Source organism: Cariama cristata, unplaced genomic scaffold, assembly GCF_000690535.1.
Source record: "Cariama cristata isolate BGI_N322 unplaced genomic scaffold, ASM69053v1 scaffold14702, whole genome shotgun sequence".
NCBI lineage: Eukaryota > Metazoa > Chordata > Aves > Cariamiformes > Cariamidae > Cariama > Cariama cristata.
Window position 1 is genome coordinate 1,402 of NW_009602215.1, and position 20,250 is coordinate 21,651.

At 41.2% G+C, this 20,250-nt stretch overlaps 1 protein-coding gene across 1 annotated transcript; it reads left to right on the forward strand.

The window, feature by feature from the left end:
* Window positions 1-423: 423 nt before the first annotated feature.
* MAL2 (mal, T-cell differentiation protein 2) lies at window positions 424-8,997 on the forward strand (the record flags this gene model as incomplete). Its single annotated transcript, XM_009694664.1, has 3 exons — window positions 424-622; window positions 6,065-6,223; window positions 8,630-8,997. Coding segments are annotated over 3 exons (430 nt in total), but the record flags the coding sequence as incomplete, so codon positions are not given.
* Between the last annotated feature and the right edge of the window lie 11,253 nt (window positions 8,998-20,250).

Consider the following 20,250-nt stretch of genomic DNA (forward strand, 5'->3'; position numbering starts at 1 on the left):
TATCTTATCTGATTAGGGCTACAATACTAAACAGTATGAGATTGAATCCAAATCTGATGTACATCCTTGTCATGCTAACTTTAGTGTATATATAGAGAGATTTGTGTATGTGTGTGTCTGAACCATGTTTTCACATTTCTTACATTTCCCTCAAAATGACAGTAAGGGTAAAATTTTCAGCAGCAGCACACAAGTCACCGGGGTTTGTAAATCCCATTTTTAAGACTATTTTAAGAGCTTTTAAGAATTTCAGAGTGGCTTTATCTTACCGCCACTTAGTGCCTGTCATCTCTGAGAACAGCACTTGGGCTCTCTGAGTACTTTTGAAGTGTTTCCTCTTGTTTCCTAAAAGTAATCTGAGGACGTGTTGATGTGTGATATTAGTTCTTAGGCAGGAAGGACCGAATAAAAGTTATCTCTCAGTTCATCATCTGTATTCCTTTCCTTGCAGCTGTTTGGAACGATAGTCTGGATTTTGGTAGCTTCTACCCGAGTTCCACTGCCGCTGCTGCAAGGATGGGTAATGTTTGTAGCGGTGACTGCATGGTTCCTGTCCATTGTGTTCCTGTGTGTGTTCCTTTTCGGTTATGCAAATAGAATTGCTGTCAACTGGAACCAGACGGTAAGATTTTTTTCTTTATTTAAGGATTCCCTTTGTTTTATAAACTGAAAATCTTTTCATGAGAAGTGCTGATCCTAAGTCTTAATGCTTGGCTTTTTCCATTTTAGCGGAAAGTTTTTCAAAACAGAGGAATGCAAAACTGGAAAAAGAAAGAGTAGGGCTACAAGGATGATGGAGGAAATATAGGACCTTTTTTATGAGGGAGGCTGAAAGAGCCCAGCTTTTGAAACTGTTTGAAGGAGTATACTTGTTCTCTGTGAACACATAAAATGCATGAGCAGCAGGAAGAGGACTAGTTTAGCAAGGCATGACAACAAATTGGTTTAAATGGCCAGGAATAATTGTGGAATGGAAATCAGAAAATACTTTATGACTATTAGAGAAGTGGTAGTAACATCCTATGCATAATGGGGGCTAGAAGGATACATCTAATACTGTAAAGGAAGGGATACATTTGTGAACACATTGTGTAATGTGGTTGTCCGAGGTAGCACTGTCTGGACTAAAGCACCCAGGAAGTTTCCTCCAGTTCCTAAGAAAGTCTTCTGCTGACTTTTGGATCAATTCCTTATGGCTGGGGCAGCATTGGTGAGTGGCTGTTAGGTAGCTGAAGATAGCATAACCTGCAGTATGATATAGCTTAACATCCTTTTAGGAGCCTTAACATTTATCTTTCTTAGAGGAAGCCTGGTGAGATGACAGATATCATTATACTCTGCTCAACTTTTCTTCATTTTGAAGACAAGACTAGATTCTTGCTGTAATGGATTGTTATGGCTTGTGCTGGTAGTTCTCTCAGACTGTACCTTCCTAAGAAAAAAGGGAAGCTGTTGGCTCCAGTTTTTACCAACCATGTGGAATCCTCAGGCTATTGACTGCTAATTTATGTACTCCTTTGTTGTCATTAGCTGCTCTTTACTTTGAGTTTTTTAGCGTTCAAGCAGTTGAGCACAAGATGCTATCACTCTCTCTCATATTACTGGAAGTGAATAATAAGAGGTGGCAAAACTGTGATCAGAATGGGAATTTCCAAAAAATCTTCCAAAAGGACCAGAACTTCTAAAATATTTAAGTATGGCTGTTTGTAACTACTGATCACCTTTACATTCCTCCTGTCCAGCTTAGTTTTCCTATTGCCACTTTTCGTGATCATAGCTGGAATTGTGTGCTTCAGTATCAACATCTGTGGTTATTTATCTGTTCAAGTTATTCACAGACAGTCCCTTAAAACAAAAGGTCTTTAAAGCAAATCATAGAGCTTCATGAGTTTGGGGCTCTGATAAATTCAAAACCCATCAGTGGTAACAGACTGGATTCTATTAAAACAAACTTTAGCACTTTGATAGCGAATACACATACATACAGTGTCAGCTTTGCAGCACAATACAGGCAGTAATTGGGCTAATAATGAGTTACAATTACAGAGACCTTTACAGGGATTTATGCTGCGACATCCTCACAAGTTATGATGCAACAAAGCCCTTGAGCATGTGCATAACTTAAGTAAATTAATAGTGTCCGGGGTTTCATTGAAACTGTTTGCCAGTTTACAATCATGCATGTATTTAAGAGTTGCTGGGTGAGAGCATAGCCTTTTATAGATTGAAAATGCTATACAAATGTTCATCTTATAACGATTGCGTGTGTCTTACACATTGGCGACTTGATGCTGGCAGTGATTTGTCATACTGTTAATTTTGTCCCCTTGTATGTGATAAATTACTGAAAAACCTTCTGTGTCAGCAAATTGCTACATGACTTGTATAAAAGCTGCAATTGTGGGGTTCTTAAATGCAGAGTTAGTCGTTGTATCTCTTAATACAGTAGCTGAAATCCAGCTCCTTCCAGCTGTCAACAAAAATAACACTAGATAGATCATTTGACCACTGTTTTCAAGTACCCAAGTGTTCTGTAACTTGTTGGCACTAAACTCTTTAGCAGCACTTCACAAGGATTTTCTACCTTCTGTTGCAAATAAGTAATTACTGGAAACACCAAAACTTTTTATTACTAGAAAATAAAAAGTTATACCTGTTCATTTTAGGTTGGCATGTATTTAGATAAATACATGGTTTTTGCTATTTCATAAATTAAATTTACAGTAGAACGCAGAAGCTACAGATCATTAGATTAGGTCAAAAATGGGAAGAGTCATGGCTTAGTTACTATAGCTTCATGTAGAGATTCATGAACAAATGTGGTTTAAGACTCCAGGAGTCTAAATCTAAGTTTGAAAAATAGCATGAGATTCTGACAGCCCTGGATTTAGTAATACCTTATGTCATAAGTAGGTCCATAGGTACTAATACAGATACTTAAAAAATAAGATGCTACACAGTGAAAAGATGGGGGAAAATGTGGACCTTATGGAGGTATATTGCTCTGTAGATCACTGTATTAAACCAGATGGTATGACAAATACGGTCCTTTACAGCCTGACTCACAACACTCATTTACAAAATTAGATGTGAACTAACATATCATGCAGATCTGGTAGTGTTTTACATAGACTTTGTATGAGGTGTCAATGATGATAGAACTGTGGAGGCAAGGGAGAGTTGGGCACCATGCTAACAATTACTAAAAAACAAAAAACCTTCCCTCATAAGATCTTGGGGTTTTTGGTCACAGAAACCATAACCATAGAAATGTGAAACCTCACTGATTCTACATAGCGTCACTGTAATTGCTGCCAGGAGAAGGAAATTAGAGGGTTTGGCAGGAGAATGAAGGAAATGAAAGAGTTTGTCTTCTGAAAATCTCTCTCCTGTATGCAGTCAGCACTGTCTTCCTCATGGAGCTAATTGTGCTCCTTCATGAGCAGTGATGCCCAAAGTGGATGGCTGGTAATACTGACATAGTTGCACGCTAGGTATTTAGCAGCCCAAGAATAATGGATGCCTTTGATTACCCATGGGTTTATGCAGACCTTTCAAGTTGCTGGAATCCTGTGCTATGAAGTGGGTATGTCAGGCCAAGATATGGGGTTTAGTATTTGTCGCGCAGTGAACACACACCTGCAGCAGTCTGACATGGTGCCTGTAGGCAGTACCATGAAAGATGTGTGTGTCTGTCTGCCAGCTCAAGTGAGTGGGGCAAGCCACAACAGTAAGTGTCTGGTGGGGAGAAGTGCCTCCCCCAGCTGCAGCAGAGCACTGCAGCTTCCCCGATGCTTCAGCACTCTCATGCTGGAGTAGGTCCCTGCTTTTTTTTCCTGTGAGGTACAGATATTACATCAGAGCTGGAGACTCAGGGAATGTGTCTTATGCCGAAAGCTTGAGATCTGGCAAGCCTAGTATGTAAAGGCTATCCAGCTAGGTCAGGAAGGTACCCTCTACACCCTTATCTTCTCAGTTCTGTTGATGTCAGTGGGGCCTCCTAGTAATACTCCAATAGGAAGTAATTGTTTTTAAGAAATGCGGAGGGGGGACACGACCCAAAACTAACAACCCAGCCAGGATGGAAAAACAGAAGTTGGGAATTACTGCAGCAGTTTTGTGAAAACTTGGATTCCCAGTATTTAGCAGTCATTAAGAAAAGCAGTACACTCTATGACCTAACCTCAAATGATTCTTAATTAAGAGAAAATTATTTCCTGATGTAAGTGGAATGGGAAACTGTAGTAGCAGCTTATGTCATTCTGGGCCCTTCACTACAAGAAAGACCTTGAGGTGCTGGAGTGAGTCCAGAGAAGGGCAAGGAAGCTGGTGAAGGGTCTTGAGGGTAAGTCTTATGAGGAGCGGCTGAGGGAGCTGGGGTTGTTTAGCCTGGAGAAGGGGAGGCTGAGGGGAGACCTGATCACCCTCTACAACTACCTGAAAGGAGGGTGTAGCGAGGTGGGGGTCGGTCTCTTCTCCCAGGCAACTAGTGATAGGACAAGAGGAAATGACCTCAAGTTGCGCCAGGGAAGGTTTAGATTGGATATTAGGAAGAACTTCTTCACCAAAAGAGTTGTCAGGCACTGGAAGAGGCTACCCAGGGAAGTGATGGAGTCACCATCCCTGGAGGTATTTAAGAAAAGACTGGATGTGGCACTTAGTGCCATTGTCTAGTTGACATGGTGGTGTTAGGGCAAAGGTTGGACTCGATGATCCCAGAGGTCTCTTCCAACCTAATCGATTCTGGGATTCTGTAATCAAATTATTCTCTAAACAGGGAAATGCAGTACATTCTCACTTTGATATCAGACAGTCAGTAGGTAAGGATGTTGCACAGTGATTTCCGGTGCATTTGAATGCTGTCTGCTGTTGTGATGGACGCACATGTGGTGTACCCTGAGTTCTCACTCTTGGCATACTGGTAGTCCATTGCACTCAAGTGAATTAAAAGCGCATAAAGAATTCATTAGTGCTGGAGAAAGACTACATAACATGGATCTCATCAAAAAGCATACGTATACTTGGGTGTAATTGTAAGAATTGTGTCTATGGCTTTTGCAGACCTGCACAGGTGTAGGCACAAAGCATATGTTGTATGGACTCAGGAACCGAGTGCAGTGCAAATGTCAGCTTTGCAGACTCAGCAATAGAAGGAGATGTTGGAAGAATATTTTGGATATTTTAAAACTGTACTGGAACATGCCTTGGACCTTGCTGGGTGGAACACTGGACTCTGTATTTCAAAGAGATTTAGGCACCAGAGCTGCTTTTTCATGTGCTCCAGTAATAGAATCCAGAAATGAGAGGTAGATGTTTAAACCTTGCATTCAGCTAGAATTTACCACAGAGGAGGGAATTGCCTAGAGAAGGCCAGGAGAGAAGCATATTTAAAGTAAATCCTAACTCCTGTCCTCTCAAGTCTCAGGCATATTATTCCACAGTATCATGAAGTAATTCCAAATTACTGTATTTTGGGCAGAGCCAAGTCAGAGAGAGTTGAGGAAATGCCTCAGTTCTTGTATTCTGATTGTATCAGAAATAAACTTCAGCTGTGTCAAGGCTGAGGTGTTTCTAGGCATTTACAGAAGCAAAATGTAAGTGTGGAGGGGGGACTTCTGGAGCCTAGGTTAGAGGTGAGAAGGGATTTGGGGGACTGCAAGCTTGTATTGTACTGCTTAAATTGTGATAAAGTTGGTCTGTATGTCCCTTCTTTCTTATCTGAGCCATATGAAGGGCAAGTTCGGCAAGTTCTAATAGCTCTAAAGTGATCTAAAAGGTCAGCATATGTACATATAGATGAGCATGTGTCTCTTAATTTGAAAGAATATAGGGTTTGGGGAGAGGGAGAGTTACCCTTTATTGCTAATTATGTTAGTGAGTTGCTTATAATTGCAAGCAGCTGTGAAAACATGTCCAGGTTAAGCTCTCAGACAGATTTAACACTGCTTATCTAAAGTTATTGTTATCAGTGCTCGTTTCATGTTTCAGTGTTGAATTTCATTTGTACTGGGACTAGAAGAATTAGGTATTGCAGCCCAGACTGATTTTGTTATTTGCTTTTCAGGATTTTCTTTTCCATGGGGCTACTTTTGTCTTTTATTTTGGAGCTTTTCTATTGCAAGCAGCAACTACATCTCTGCATCACTTTCCCCGCAAATTCAATTCCACCACACAGGAGAAGATTCTAGCTGATCATGAATATAACATAAGCATAGCAGCCTCGGTATGTATTTCATATATTTGTATCTGGGGAACAGAAGTCTGTTGTAAGCCCTTGTAGCCAACCATTCAACTTGGGAACTTAACAGCAAGCTGCAGGAGAAAGAGGAGCTGTGAAAAAAAGGATTGTCTTTGAGAGCAGCAAATAGTGTCTAACAGTGACATGCAAAAAATATTGGAATAAGCTAATGCTAATGTGATAGGTGCTCAGTTGCTACTCTTTGCTATAGTGTTTTAAATATATGATCACTACAGCTTATTATTTTTAGATGAGGTATTTTGTAAAAGCAATGTTGGTTATTAGACTAGAAGAAAAAGATAACAACTGAGCCTTCATCAAAACATCAGTTGTGAATTTCATGCCTGTGCTCAAACTTTCACTTGCTTTTTTTATACCATTTAGATAGTCCTGAACATGCCATGGGGAAAAAACTTTGGACTAGCTCCTTCTGAAGCTCCAGAAGTGTACTTACTACACCAGGCATAGAAGTTATCTGTAAGGGCCCTGCTGTCTCTTATGGCAAGGATTAGAGTGCTTTTATTGATAGCCTAAGCTCAGACTGCATTTTTCTCACTGTAGTTGCATCATCGCTGAATCACTGTATCTGGTGATGTGGGTGTGCATAGCTGAGTCAGAAAATATACCAGGCTCTAGCTTTCTCCCTGGCTGGGCTCCTGAAGGGCAAGTAGAGGTGTGCCAGTAGGCTTAACTTAAAGAACTGAAACTGCTGCTTTTATTTTTTTGTACCATCCAGAGGTCTTGCATACCTCAGGAAACTGTATATATTTATTAAGCTTCTAAAACCCTCTGTAGGTATCTGTTGTCCTTAAAACTAAATACACCATAAATTTTGCACAGTAAACACCTCCAGTTTATCTCAAGACAAAAACAGATGCATGTAAGGTGTAAGGTTCACATTCTCTTTTTAAGAGGAGAATAAAAAGGAAAGGCCTTTTGCTTTTGCAAGCCAGTCTCTGAAGGGGTGAGGTGGGCACGTCAGTCTCTGAGTCTAGAGTGCCTCACCATTACCCACTTGCCAGTAACACACTCGAGCATATCTGATCACTGTATGGCCATGTGGCACAAGGACAGAGGTGGTGTCTCATAGCTGTGCCTGAACTAAGGGAGGGGTTTATACTGAACAAGTATCTCAAATTCTACTGTTAAGTGTAGCTGTTCAATCCTTGTTCAGTGTGTTCAGATCCCACTGAATATATGGTCTCTTCAGTCATTTTGTCTGAGAGTAGGATGCTGGGGAATCTGGGAGATCCTTTACCCCTTCCATATTATTTTTCCAAGGGAGAATTCGGTTCTTCAAGCCCTCAAATCCCTGTCAAGATAGGGGAAGAGGAGACGAGACTCTTTTGTAACTTGCCTCAGTGTTTTTGATTGAGGTATGCTGGGAAATGGTGAATCAGATAACTGTAGTCTTTAGTGTCTTTGCATTTTTTCCAAAAGTATATAATTAGAAAGTCAAGACATACAGAAAAAGATTGTAATCCTTTGAAACACTTCATTAAAACAGTCCTGTGATCAACATGGAAAAAAATAAAAGGTTGCTAATATTTTGTCTTTTAAAATTACTTCTGTGTACTCTGATATATATGGGTGGTAGTTCTACGGTGTAGCATCTATTCAAAACTTTAATTGTCAAATTAACACTTGTGTGGAAAGCAAGGGATAGGTTGCTAGGACACGACTGAATTCTTATATTCTAAGAGATAGAATCCATCATTAGCACTGGACAATATGAGAAACTTTTTTTTTTTCCCCAGCAGTTCAGTTTCTCATTTCTTCCTTCTGGTTTACGTTATATATTCAAGTTTGCTGGGGCATGACCTTCAGTTCAAATCTATTCAGTTCAGTCCTTGAGCAATAGCAACTTTCTGGCATTTCTCAGGAAGTTGTTCTAATGGCTGGTTATCTGGTCGAGGAGGCCAGATTTGAAGCTCTTTCTGTATTTCTGCAAGTAAAGAGAGTTCTGCTGTGTAGAGGGATGTCTTCTAGGGGTGTGTCGTCTTAGTTGTTTGCTGGTAAAGGCATTCACTTAGAAACAAATCTGAGATTAATGTTTGATCAGTCTAGATAAAACTCAAATACACAGCGTACATACACACGTGGTTACTTTGTACCATGACTTATGCAGACATTCAGTTTCATATTCTATTCCAAAATGTCTTCTGAAGCAAGCGAGTTAAAAGCAATAACATGGGGTTGTAGCAGGGAGGTTCATGAGAAAACTTTGCAGGATCCCCAAATCTATCTTTACCTTAAGCATTTTGGCTAGGAGAGGTAACTTTTGAATCATGTGTGTTCTTGTATTCATTTTGAATAGGAAAAAAATGTAGAATATAATGCGTGATTCACTTATTTCTTTTTTCTCCTTCTTTTTTCCTGCTCCTTCTCTAGATTTTTGCCTTTGCAACAGCTGTTTGTTACGGTTGCAGCACAGCCCTGGCATTAAGGAGATGGAGGCTATAGCAGTTGAACAGAAGTTAATGCCTGTGTGTTCCACTTTGGATCAAATTAAGTGCTACTTGTCTGTTTTACTGTAATCTAATTCCAAATAGACTTTTTTTTGCTTGAAATCTGTTTTAAAGTGTTGAAATGCAAATAACCCCTAATCAGGATTTCCTTAACAGAAAACAAGTTTCCACCTCTTCCCTTTCTGATTTTTACTTTTATTGTGTACTTATTAGAAGCATACTCATTGTATGGTATTGTAGAGTTCAGGCATAAACAGATGTGTCATTAGCAGATAACAGAATTCTAGTGCTAAATCAGAAGAGGAAGAAAATGGAAACTAAACCAACCTGTTAACTGCCTAGGCAGCTACAAAGCTCCCCCCTTGTTAAGTCCTGGGATTGAGCCTTAAGAGTTTTGCAGCGTTACAGCGCATTCCACACAGGTAGAGCCTTGAGGCTCCTTGTGGAGTCATGGGTTTTCTGTGTGCTGCTCCTTGCATGATCAGAGCCCAAGTTGACTTTGTGATATCAACTTAGTTTATACATTATTAACTTGGATGCACAGAGAAAATACTTTAAATATCCATCCAGTGAAATCTGTTGATACTCTTTTACAGCCATATCCAGCTATGGTAATCTGATCCTTAAAGCTTACTGTATTCCTTAGTAGATGCAAACTGTTTGGGACTGTCAGTTAGTAGTTCATTAGTTTTAGGAATTTAGCTTAATCAGATCTATTTATACTGCAAAACAAAACAGTGCATTTGTGTCGTGTGTGTATATACATGGTATATTTTTAACAGGAATATTTGCACTGTTTTACTTTTTTGGAATACAACTTTGTTTTTATTACTTCAAGTGCTGCATTTGTTACTTGTTATGTGAGTCAATATCATTTGAATGGAATGTTACCAAATGGTGAATAATGTCTGACCTCAATTCTTGCAGTGTGTTATTTGTTGCATTCTAAACCTGCAGTGTTGTAAAGGTGTTTTGATTTGGACAGATGCCAGTGCAACATCTTACTGAAAGCAGTGGAATGCAAGGCGGTCCGCCCACTATGGAGTTTGCTTTTGGCACAAATTAAGTTTAATTGAGCCTCTCTTGAATACCCCTATTGTATAATGACATGCGATATCATATATAGAAAATTAATTTAACAAAACTAAACTGTAGCATTGCACTCTGCTGCGTAACACTCATGCTGTTTTGCAGATGGTGAAACTTTTTTTTTGTAATGCTGGTAAATAATTTTTGCTCTTGTGAATAGTGCCAAATTGATAACCTGGGAGAATAAAGGCTCCCTGTCATTTGTAAAACAACTTGCTCACCACATCTTGCCAGTGCACCTCAATGTTGTGCAGACAACCAGCAGTGGTTGGGTAAGGACAGGACTTTCTTCATTCCCAGGCCTACTCGTTCTCCTTGAGCCAACAAGGCTGTCTGCTGTGAAGGTTGCTTTATCAAACTCGTCAGGTACAAGGATCTCTGAGAGCCAGCCACCCTCAGTAATGCCCTGCAGTCCCTGCTGACCCAGGACAGGTTCTTATGGATGGCATAGCAGTGAGTGGCAGCCCTTCTGACTACTGGAACCACTTGGTCGTCCTGAATTACTGCAGTGGGATGTTTTCGTACGTCTTGTTTTCTGAAATTTTTATCTTCCAAAGATTTTGTACTCTGGCTGATTTTTATTTTTTCTTTCTTTTCTTTCTTCAATTCTACTTGCATTGAAACTTGTTTTGTGAACATTTTATCTGGAGCCATATACTTTTAAAAGTACTTCATGTTGTATAAAATGCATTTACACTGGAGTATATGGATGAAAGTACATAACAAAGACTTATGCTAAGCAGCATTAAAGTTACTTAATATATTTATGGCAGTAGTCTGGCTATTAATTCTGTCTTTGGAAAGTATCGAAAAACTGCCTTGCAACTTTGACCTGATGCTAGATGTGTAAAATTAAGGCTAAGATTTCTTGAGAATGCACAATTACATTGGTGCTAGTTTTGTATAGTGGTTTGCCATGTGAACACAGCATGAATATTAGTGAGGAGAAGAGTAAGGTCGGTTACAACGACATTGCAGATGGGTGCTGATCTTTGGTGTGGTTTCGCCTTCATCCTGCAACCTGGATGTGCACTGCACACCACAGACTATGCATGCCACAGCTATAGTCTCTGCGGCCAGCTGGGATGATGGGGCAAAGATCTTAACTTTTTGCCTATTTAAACCTACAGAGTATGAATCCCACACATGGTGTCAATTAAAAAACTGTCCAAGTTTAGTTGGCATTTGTATCTAACCTCCGAGTTCAAACCTAGGTGTAAAGATCGTGATTGATGGGTGCTATTCAGGTCTCTTAATCTACTTGTAGAAGTCCAGATAGCAGCGTGTGGTTAGTGTAGCATGGAAACTGTTTGTATAGTGAGGAAAGGCTGAACTTTCCCTCTTAAGTATCAAAGACAAAGGGCAGAGAAGAGATAAAGGTAAGAACTACAGTAATGAAGAATGACTTTCATAGCTAAAAATGGAGTGAAAGAATGGAAATTTTCTCTTAGTACGCAAGGAATTTTGCTGTGCTTTGAGGAAGATCTAAGGAAGGACATACCAAGACAAGCAGTTACATTTTTTTTAAAAAAAAAAAAAGCCAGTAGTTAATTTTGTATTACCTTACACAGGGAGCTAAAAAGATAGGTGTGACTCAGAAATTATATGTGCATGCTGGGATGTCTGTATGCAAATACTGATATGGGAATAACACGTAATCCTTGTGATAGGTATTATATAGGTGATATATGCAAGCTGGTTCTAACACATCTCACTCTTCCCTGTAGAAAAATTTCCCCAAGCCTATGACCTTGAAGAACACAAGCTTAGACCTCTCCAAAGAATGAAAGAAGTAGAGGAGGACAGAGGGAGATAATTTATCTCAATGAATTTCAGGCGAAAGGAGTGAGACTACAGATGCCAGATAGTGTTTTCATCAAACATCACTATTTGCTGTGAAGCTGCAGTGCAGGAATATCTAAGATACCATGCAGGTCCCTACTCTTAGAATCAGAAAATATTTCATGGTATTTTGGGTACCGCTGTGTAGTAGCTGCTGGTAAACAAGCTCTCTGTAAGGAGACTTTCCTTCAAAGGGTGCGGAGAGAAGCAACAGTTTGTTGCTTATTGCTAAAGAGAAATGAAAGTGTACATTTTAGACAGCTAAAACTTTGTTAGAACTTGCTCAGAAAATAAGCACAGTAAGTGCTTCACAGAAGTTCTGACTCTGCTTCTGTCTCACTGAATACCTGGAAATAACCCAAAGTGACACAGGTCCTGCAGGGATTATTGATACATACAGGATCAGTGAGTTCAGATTCTCATGATTGCTCTGGCTGTGTACATCAGTTATAACTTCTGACATGAGTCAAGTTATGCTGCTGTAAAATGCTGCCTTAAAACACAGCTGTAAAAGGGTAGAGAAGCAGAACCAGTGATCACACAAATCTGTGCCCTTCATAGAAAGTTGCAGAAAAAGCACTGGAAAATCACTGGACCAGTGTCTTCTTTCTCGTTAACTTCCAAAACCAGATGACAATGCTGACTTCTATTGCACTTCCTCTAGTCATTGTATTTTTGCATTTGCTTTATAACTTTAAAAAATGTTGATGTTCATCATTTTCCCATCTGAATTTGAAAAAATAATGTTAAGACGGCTTAAAACTGATAGCTCGTTTGTTCCATTTTTATCTATATGCTGTGAAATTGGTCTCTGAACAATAGTGTCCTGATGCATGTGCGCTCCGGTGCCAGGCTGTCCAAGCTGTACAGAAAGGCTCCCCAAGTCTTGTCCACAGATAACGGTGAACCACGAGTTCTCAAATTGAGATGCAAATAGGACATCGCTCTTTTCAATCTTACAAAAAGAAAAACTTGAAAGTGAGAGCATGTTGTATTTCCTTCTTAGCTGTGTTTTGTACAATTGGTCATGATGCATTGATCTTTGTTGAGACACAAAGATCAGAAGAAAAAGCAAATCTAATGTTTTAAAATGAGTGAACAGCAATGGAAAGTATTTCAATTTTATTTAGAAGTTGAGTTCAGCATGACTGTTCCACTTTCTCCCACTGAGTTAAGTTTCTTTTGGACCATTATGGTGCTTATCTAAACCCCCTTCTAACCTGAGCAGCTCAGAATTTACTGTATTTATCCTTAAGGTGCTCCTGGAAAGAGGAGAAATACTATTCTCATCTCACAAGTGGGAAACTCAGACACAGAGACCCCAAACAACTCATGTGCTGAAGGCTTTGCACAGGAGATTTGTGGTGGAGCAGGGAAAGGAAACCCGGTTTCTCAAGTGAGAGGTCAGTGCCTTGCCCAGCAGCCCATACTGCTGCCTGCTGTGGGCAGGAAGGGAGCAGTGTAGCGTGGATTGTGCGTGACCTGTCCCACTTCTGTCTCTGTCATGGTGGTATTACTCTGGCAATTAGTTACACGGGGTTAAAAGGTAGAATGTATGTTTGTGAAGGATTATGAGTCAAAGGGAGGTTTAATGTGCCAAACTGGCATTCCTAGATCAAACATCGTAGTTTCTGGATGTTCTGACCTTAAATTTTGACTATCCAGTTGTAAACAGGCTACATAGAGTTCCTGTTTGAGGTGTTGGTCTACCTCCTGTATCTTAAAAGAGGAAACAGGTCCTTAGGAATCTGCACGTTTCAGCTGCTTCCTCCTATAGAACATGTTTGAGCCCTAAATTCTTGGCGTTAGCAAAATGTTACCTGCCTTAAGCCTGCCAGGACACAGCACCTTTTGGTTGAGAAACCTGAGCTACGTTTTGGCAACTAACTTGTCAAGCTACCTTTCAAGGGAACACAATGATCAAGTCAGATTATGTCTAGGTGTGGTTTTAACACCTTCCTTGCTGTGGGATTATTGCAAGTATCTATAAGGATTCTGGAGATTGTGGACAAAATATTCATACACTTATGTCCAGTATGTCCAATGTCAGACTTGCTGTGCCTGTCTCCAGAGAGGCTCTCGTGCAGCAGCTGTGCCCCGTGGACCCATACGTGATTGCAGTATTACTAGTAATCTTAGAAGAATTACTGGAGATTTTACTCTCATCTCAATCTTTTCCTGGTCAGCTCGGCAAAGTGTGGCCTCTGTCACTGGACCAGTGGTGTGGCACAATAAACAGCAGATCAGAACGAGCCCAGTGGGGATCCAGAAAAGGATCCTGCACTCCTCGCAGAGCTGGGACCTCACACAGCCCTGTTGCCCTGTACAAAGGTGCTGGGGCTTCTTAGTGCTCTGATTACATGCTTGAGCAGTTCTACTCGCAGTGCCCAGGAATGATTAGCCTTTAATATTACCTTGTTACAAGTGGTGGTTTAGGTTCAGTAAGCTTTATGACACAAACTAATGAGGCAAAAAGTGGTTTTTTTCTATAAACACTTTGCAGGGTCTTTTTTAACCCACATAAGGACCATAGTAATTTTTCTTTGTGATTACTTTTCAAGTGGAAAACATACTGTAACATAAATTAATAATGTAATTAATGATATCATAGGCCTTACTATTCCCAAATTGTGTGACCTGGAAGTATTTCCAGACTCCTGGGTCTAGGGGTACACCCCAGCTAGGCTTCAGCTCTATACCATGGTAAGACCTAAACAAGCATCTTTTCTTCTCCTTGCCTCTTCCCTGTTTTTGGAATGAAAGCAGGGAGCTGCAGCATGATCTGGACAGGCTGGACAACCCAGGAGCCAATGTGGTGTATTGGGATATGACTCACTGTTAAGGAACACTAAAGGGCACAGATGGTCTTAAGATGGTTCCACTAAGATAACTTACGAAGTTATGGCAAATGGGGAAGTGGAGTGGGAGGCCTACTGATTATAAAAGGAGATTAAGACCTTAGTACTTGGCTACATTTATCCTCTGTATTAAATCTGGCATTGAATCCAGCTCTTGACTCCTTAATATACCTGTTTTTCAAACTGTAAATACCTTGGCCCAGGATCTGAAGCCCTGGGGAACCTGTAGGGCCAGCTTAGAGCCTTGGGCTGTTTGAGTAAGAGGCAAGATGAATCACCACCAGATGCTTTAACACAAAGTTCAGGAGCAGAGGGGAAGGGGAAGCATTGTCATTTCCCAAGTCCACTTCCCAACTCAGTACCAGCTCTAACAGCTGGAAGAAGGGCAGGAGTAGTTGTCCTGTTCTTCTCCATTCCCTGGCTCCAATCAGCATGTGCCCTGGACGAGCTGGAGGACAGAAAGGTGGAGACTTGGACAGAAGTGTCATCTGAGTGCTAAGACACAACTTGACCTGACCCATAGCAGTGACAGCCGTTCCTGGGCCAAAGACCAAGGTTCAGTCCCTGACCTTGTATAAAAAGAAAATATAACCCAATAATGAAATTGTCAAACAACGAGTCTGAGTCTTAGCTGGAGCAAATGTTCTTAGAAAAAGACAGAACTACCTCCGAGAGAAATTTCGTGATGAACAAGAGACCAAATTTTGCTTTTAGTTATATAAATGCAACTTCTTCTGAGGTCCAGTCGCCAGTGAGGAATTTCACTAATGGAAGTAAGAACAGAATTTTCCCTCAGCACTAAACAGAGCTGACCTTTGAAACAAATGGTATTACAAATTCCTTGGCCTTGTGTCATTTGCTTTTTCTCTTAAGGATCCTGCTGCTTGGATAAATTATTGCTGGAATAGCTGCTGCCATTAAGGGAAAAATAGCCTTTGTGCCCATGGCAGATTTAGAAGGTGCAAAGGCTCCAAGATAAAAATCCAGCACTTGTAGAATCTCATTGTTTTGGGGGACCTGACTCATGGGTTGTGATTAGTCTAGGGCTGGCAATGTTGGACAGGGTATATGAGCTGCAACGTCACTTAAAACTCCTAAGGTGAAGAACTGCTACAGCGTCACCACTCACTTGATACCACCAAGTCCCAGGGGTCTCTCAGAGATCTCGCTGCCTCTGCTGGCTGGAAGGATATCAGGAGAAGAGATTCATGGTGAATTTACATCTTTCCTGAATACCTTTTTTTTTTTTTTTTCGTTAAAGAAGACCCCCAGAGAGCACAAGTTACTTGTAGCCCATGACTCCCAGGTGACGCTCAGGGCAATTCGTACCAGCAGATGGAGCTGCAGCCCCAGCGAGCCTTTCCCTGTCCGCACAGGCCAGCTTCAGGGACACCCCTCGCCAGCCCTGCCTCTGGGCTCCTACAGACCCTAATCTCTAAATAAGCAAAGCTCCCAGGGCTGCAATTAGGAATACTCATTATAACTTACGTGACTGATCTGAAAGGACAGGGCTTACGTTTGCATCTATTTATTACAAGCAGACATAGCAACAACTCAGCACCATACACTACTTCATACTTTGTCAGAATGGTTATATTACAAATTTCATATTTATCAAGAACAATCCCAGGACACTAATATAAAGCAAAGTTCCATTTCTGAGGAGCTAAGAGGCAGCTGGAGACAATATCCTTCACTCTTCTTCCTACAGGACACAGTTGGCTTTATTGACCTCTATAAATCATTTGTGATTGAAATCCATGGAGCTCCACTAGGTTAGAGGAGTAGAAACTAGTCTTCAGACCTTAAGGAGATTTTGGAGGGATTTCTTTTTCCTAGGGAGTTATAAAAGTTAACCAAGTCAATTCATTTAAAATGGCAACGGAACCAGCTCATACCACGGAGTCACTGCTATTGCAGAGTTTGCAGATGATACTAAGTTCTTTCAGACAGTCAAGTTCTGTGCAGGCCCTGAGGACTTCACCAAACTGAGTTGGCTCAAAGGAGGCAGATGAACTGTAATATAGACAAATCCAGGGCAATGCATCTAGGAAAAAATTATCTATATCAGACATGGAACTGAGAGTTACAACTTAGGAAACAGATCTCTGAGCCGTTGCTGATGGTTCTCTGAAATCATCAGCTCAGTATGCAATGGCAAAGAAAATCCAATAAAATGTTGGAACTCGTAAGAAAAGTTATTAGGAACAGGACAGAGGGTGTAATGTTGCTGCTACATAAAAAAATGGTGCATTCTTGTAGTAGAGTTAAAGGGCAGCAAAAATGGTCGAGGTGTTGAAGCTGCTGCCTTACAAAGACTGAAAATACTGGAAGCCTGCTCTGGAGTGAAGGAGGCGATAGAGTGATGTAATCATTTTTTACAAAATGATAAATGTGCTGGTTAAACCAAACATAGAACTGTTTACAAGAACCTGGTATGGGATCTAGGGGACACTTGAGGCAACTAGCAAAAAATCAGTTTAAAAGAGATAAAAGAAAGTGCTTGCTTACACAGTGGGCAGTGAACCTCTGGAGCTTGCCAATGCAGGAGCTTGTGGAGGCAGACAGTATTAGCGTGTTGAAAAAGGGATTAGACAAATTAATGGGTCTTTATGCTAAAAGGATGAGGCAGGAACATACCCTCTAGTATCCCTAATCCAACAGTGGTGGATGCTGTGTACTAGGGGAAAGGGCTGCACGTAACAACCAGCCTCACATGTTCTTCCTAAACAGCATCTCCTTTTGCCACTGTTGGAACCAGAGCCATGGGTTAGACAGCTCACTGGTGTGACCCACCAGCCAGCTCTTCTATGCGGCTTGTGACTTCTTCCAAATGGCAAAGTTCCCCTGCGGGATACAGCCTCACCTACACACTCACTCCTTGCTATATCACCAAAATCCTCAGTTCATCCTCAGGCTGAGGCCTGAGGCCAGCTGATAGTTTAAAATCAAGCCAGCCAAATTAAGATTTTTAGGAAAAACTACAACTTACATGTCCTATCATAAACAGAGCTGCTTAATTTGGTACAAATTAAAAACTGTGTTGGCTCCTGGTCCTTCACAAGACAATGGAAGAACAAGAGTAAAATCAGGTCATGCTCTTACACACAGTTTCGGGAACAGTAAATGGATACAATACAAGATGCCCAAGTCAGCTGAGAAAGTTCTACTTTACCCTTTAGTACTGCTCTTCAGACTTTTCCCAAACACATTTTTCAGCAGTGACAAGCTGAAAGCTAATTGTCAAAACAAAGTATATGTACAAGGTTATTGAAAAAGAAGATTCACAAAATTTCCTTGTTACCTCCTAGATAGATACTTTCTGTCCTGTTTTTTTCTCTTCCAGTCCATTACTTTTTCTTCTACAATTCTGGGAGGGCTGGGCTGCCTGTATGCACATGCTTGTGCATGCAAACACACACACGTGTGCACACACACTTCCTTATCCCACTCGTGGTTTTCACCATCTAATTCCCTTCCCAGTCTCCTATAGCATCCTGGTTCAGTCATTCCCTCTGCTCCATCTTTTTTTTTCAATACAGTCCCAGTTCCCTCTGTGTAGTGTTTTCAGTGCCAGTATGCCTTGCTAGTGTTTCATCCCTGCCTCTTCTCACAGTCCTTGTGTCAGATTTTAATCTTCCCTGTTGTCAGCCTCAACTGACTCATCAAGTGTCTTAGAGGCAAGACAAGGATGCACTTGAGCAGGGCTGTGGGACTTCAGGTAACCAAGGAGTTACGCTCTGCTGCTGGGCATGCCGCAGTGCTGAGTGTTGAGTGAGGGGCCTCGGAGGTGGTCAGGTACCTGCCTTTCCCTTGCAAAACACTTAGCTGCTTAGTGATATAGTTAGAGGATTCTTTTTTCACTATAGGCAAAGCAGTTTTTCCCAGTTACTCTTTTAGAAAGGATTGAATGACTTCTGATGAAACCTTTCCCAGACAGTTCAGCAGAAAATAAGCAACCAGCATGGAGAATTTCAGCCTAATTGGTTTAAAATCTGGCAAATCATAAGCAATTGAAAAAGGCTTTCAAAGGAAAGTGTTAAGTTTCCTAGCATCTTTAACCCTTCACACCAAACAAGTCCCCTTGACACCAAAGGAACGCTGCCTTTTTTGGACAAAATTTCAGCTGCATGATCATCACTGAAAAATGCTCGTATTGTTATGACCAAATTTTCTCAATTACAATCTAAATGGCATTTTCCTGAAGTAAATGAGGATGCGGTTTGCTTTTCAGACTGTCTGAGCGAGAGAAATATTCACCACTTTTAAAGTCCCCCCCGCTTCCCTGAGCATATGTGCTGCTTTCCTGGAGGTGTGAAGCTGAGGACCTCTCCTCCTGCTGCTGTGGGGCAGCTCTCTTGACTTGTCCGGCTACGTCAGCTCACATCAGCTGAGCATCCAACATGGTCTTTAATTAAAAGTTCTTTTTTAGCCTTTATGCTTTGTTTTTCTTTACCCAGCAGCCACCACGATGGTGAGGGACAACTCTGATGTCGAGAGCAATGGCTCTCCAAGAGAGATATGAACATATGGGGGCAGGTGGAGGGAACAGACTTCCAGCACCAGTGTTTCAGAGAGGTTCACAATAATACACTTCCCTCAGAGAGTTATCTTTTATTTGAATATGCATTAAAGAGTAGCAAGTAGCCACGGGATTCAGTGTAACTCTCCGGCACAGAGCCGGCACAGCTTCCTGGATTCCTTCTTTAACAGGAGATGAGGCAGACCTGGAAAGCTTTCCATTTTCCAGCCTGCTGGCTTTAGCAATAATGTCATGTAAATCCAAAGGGAGACAAGTGACCTTCTAGCTCATGCTATTGTGCTGGTAACACACATAAACAAAGCCTGTAGCTAGAGGGGGGAAAATTTCACCAAAAATAAGGTCTAAGGAGAAGTCCTTTCCTTTTTTCCTTTTCATATAACACTCCTGTGATAAAAGCTCTCCCCTGAGTGACTGGTGTTTTCATCCTCCTTTCACCTAAGGGGTTTAAACTCACCTCTCCCACTGTCAAAAGAGATCCTTAAACACCACACTCTCATGAAGGCCGAAATGGTTCACAAACACACACACAGACACACACACACACTGAAGTTGTACCATAGCAAATAAAGGAGTGTTGCATTCACAGCAATCCATAAACTTCAGGTGATTGCCCATTTTGCCATTGTGTCCTTGTCTTCCATTACCAAATGGCTATAGAATATCCCTGACAGGCTACAGGTTAAAATTTTAATAGCTGTAGAACATGGTCAAGTTCTTGGACTATGATATTACTAGTGCCCATAGCCACTATCAGCCTGGATAAATTTTCCACTCTTCTCACAGCACACAGTGCGCTGAGATCTGTCCTCAGATGCAGTCTCAGGTGAGTTGGCTTCCGACAGCAATTTTGGACATCCCCAGCCTGGCTGCTGCTCCCATGCCAAGGATGCTGCTGCATGCCCCATCCTGGCCTGCTGGCCCCATGGAGGGTACCTGTCCCGGAGGGAGCTGGCAGCTCTCTCCACAGACATGAGCAGACTGTACTGAGCAGCACATCCAGCAGAAGGGAAAAAAGGATTTAAAATATTTCCTATCTTTAGCATTTGAAAAATATCAACTGTTCCAGTGTAATAGTGTGCCCCTTGTGATTTACTCTACAGCTCAGTCCAGCTCTCCCCTTTGATGTTTTGCCCACAGTATAATAAACTTCACCAAAGCTCGTCTCTGTGAGAGCCACAAACAAATGAACTGGAAATGTGAAGTGAACTGAAG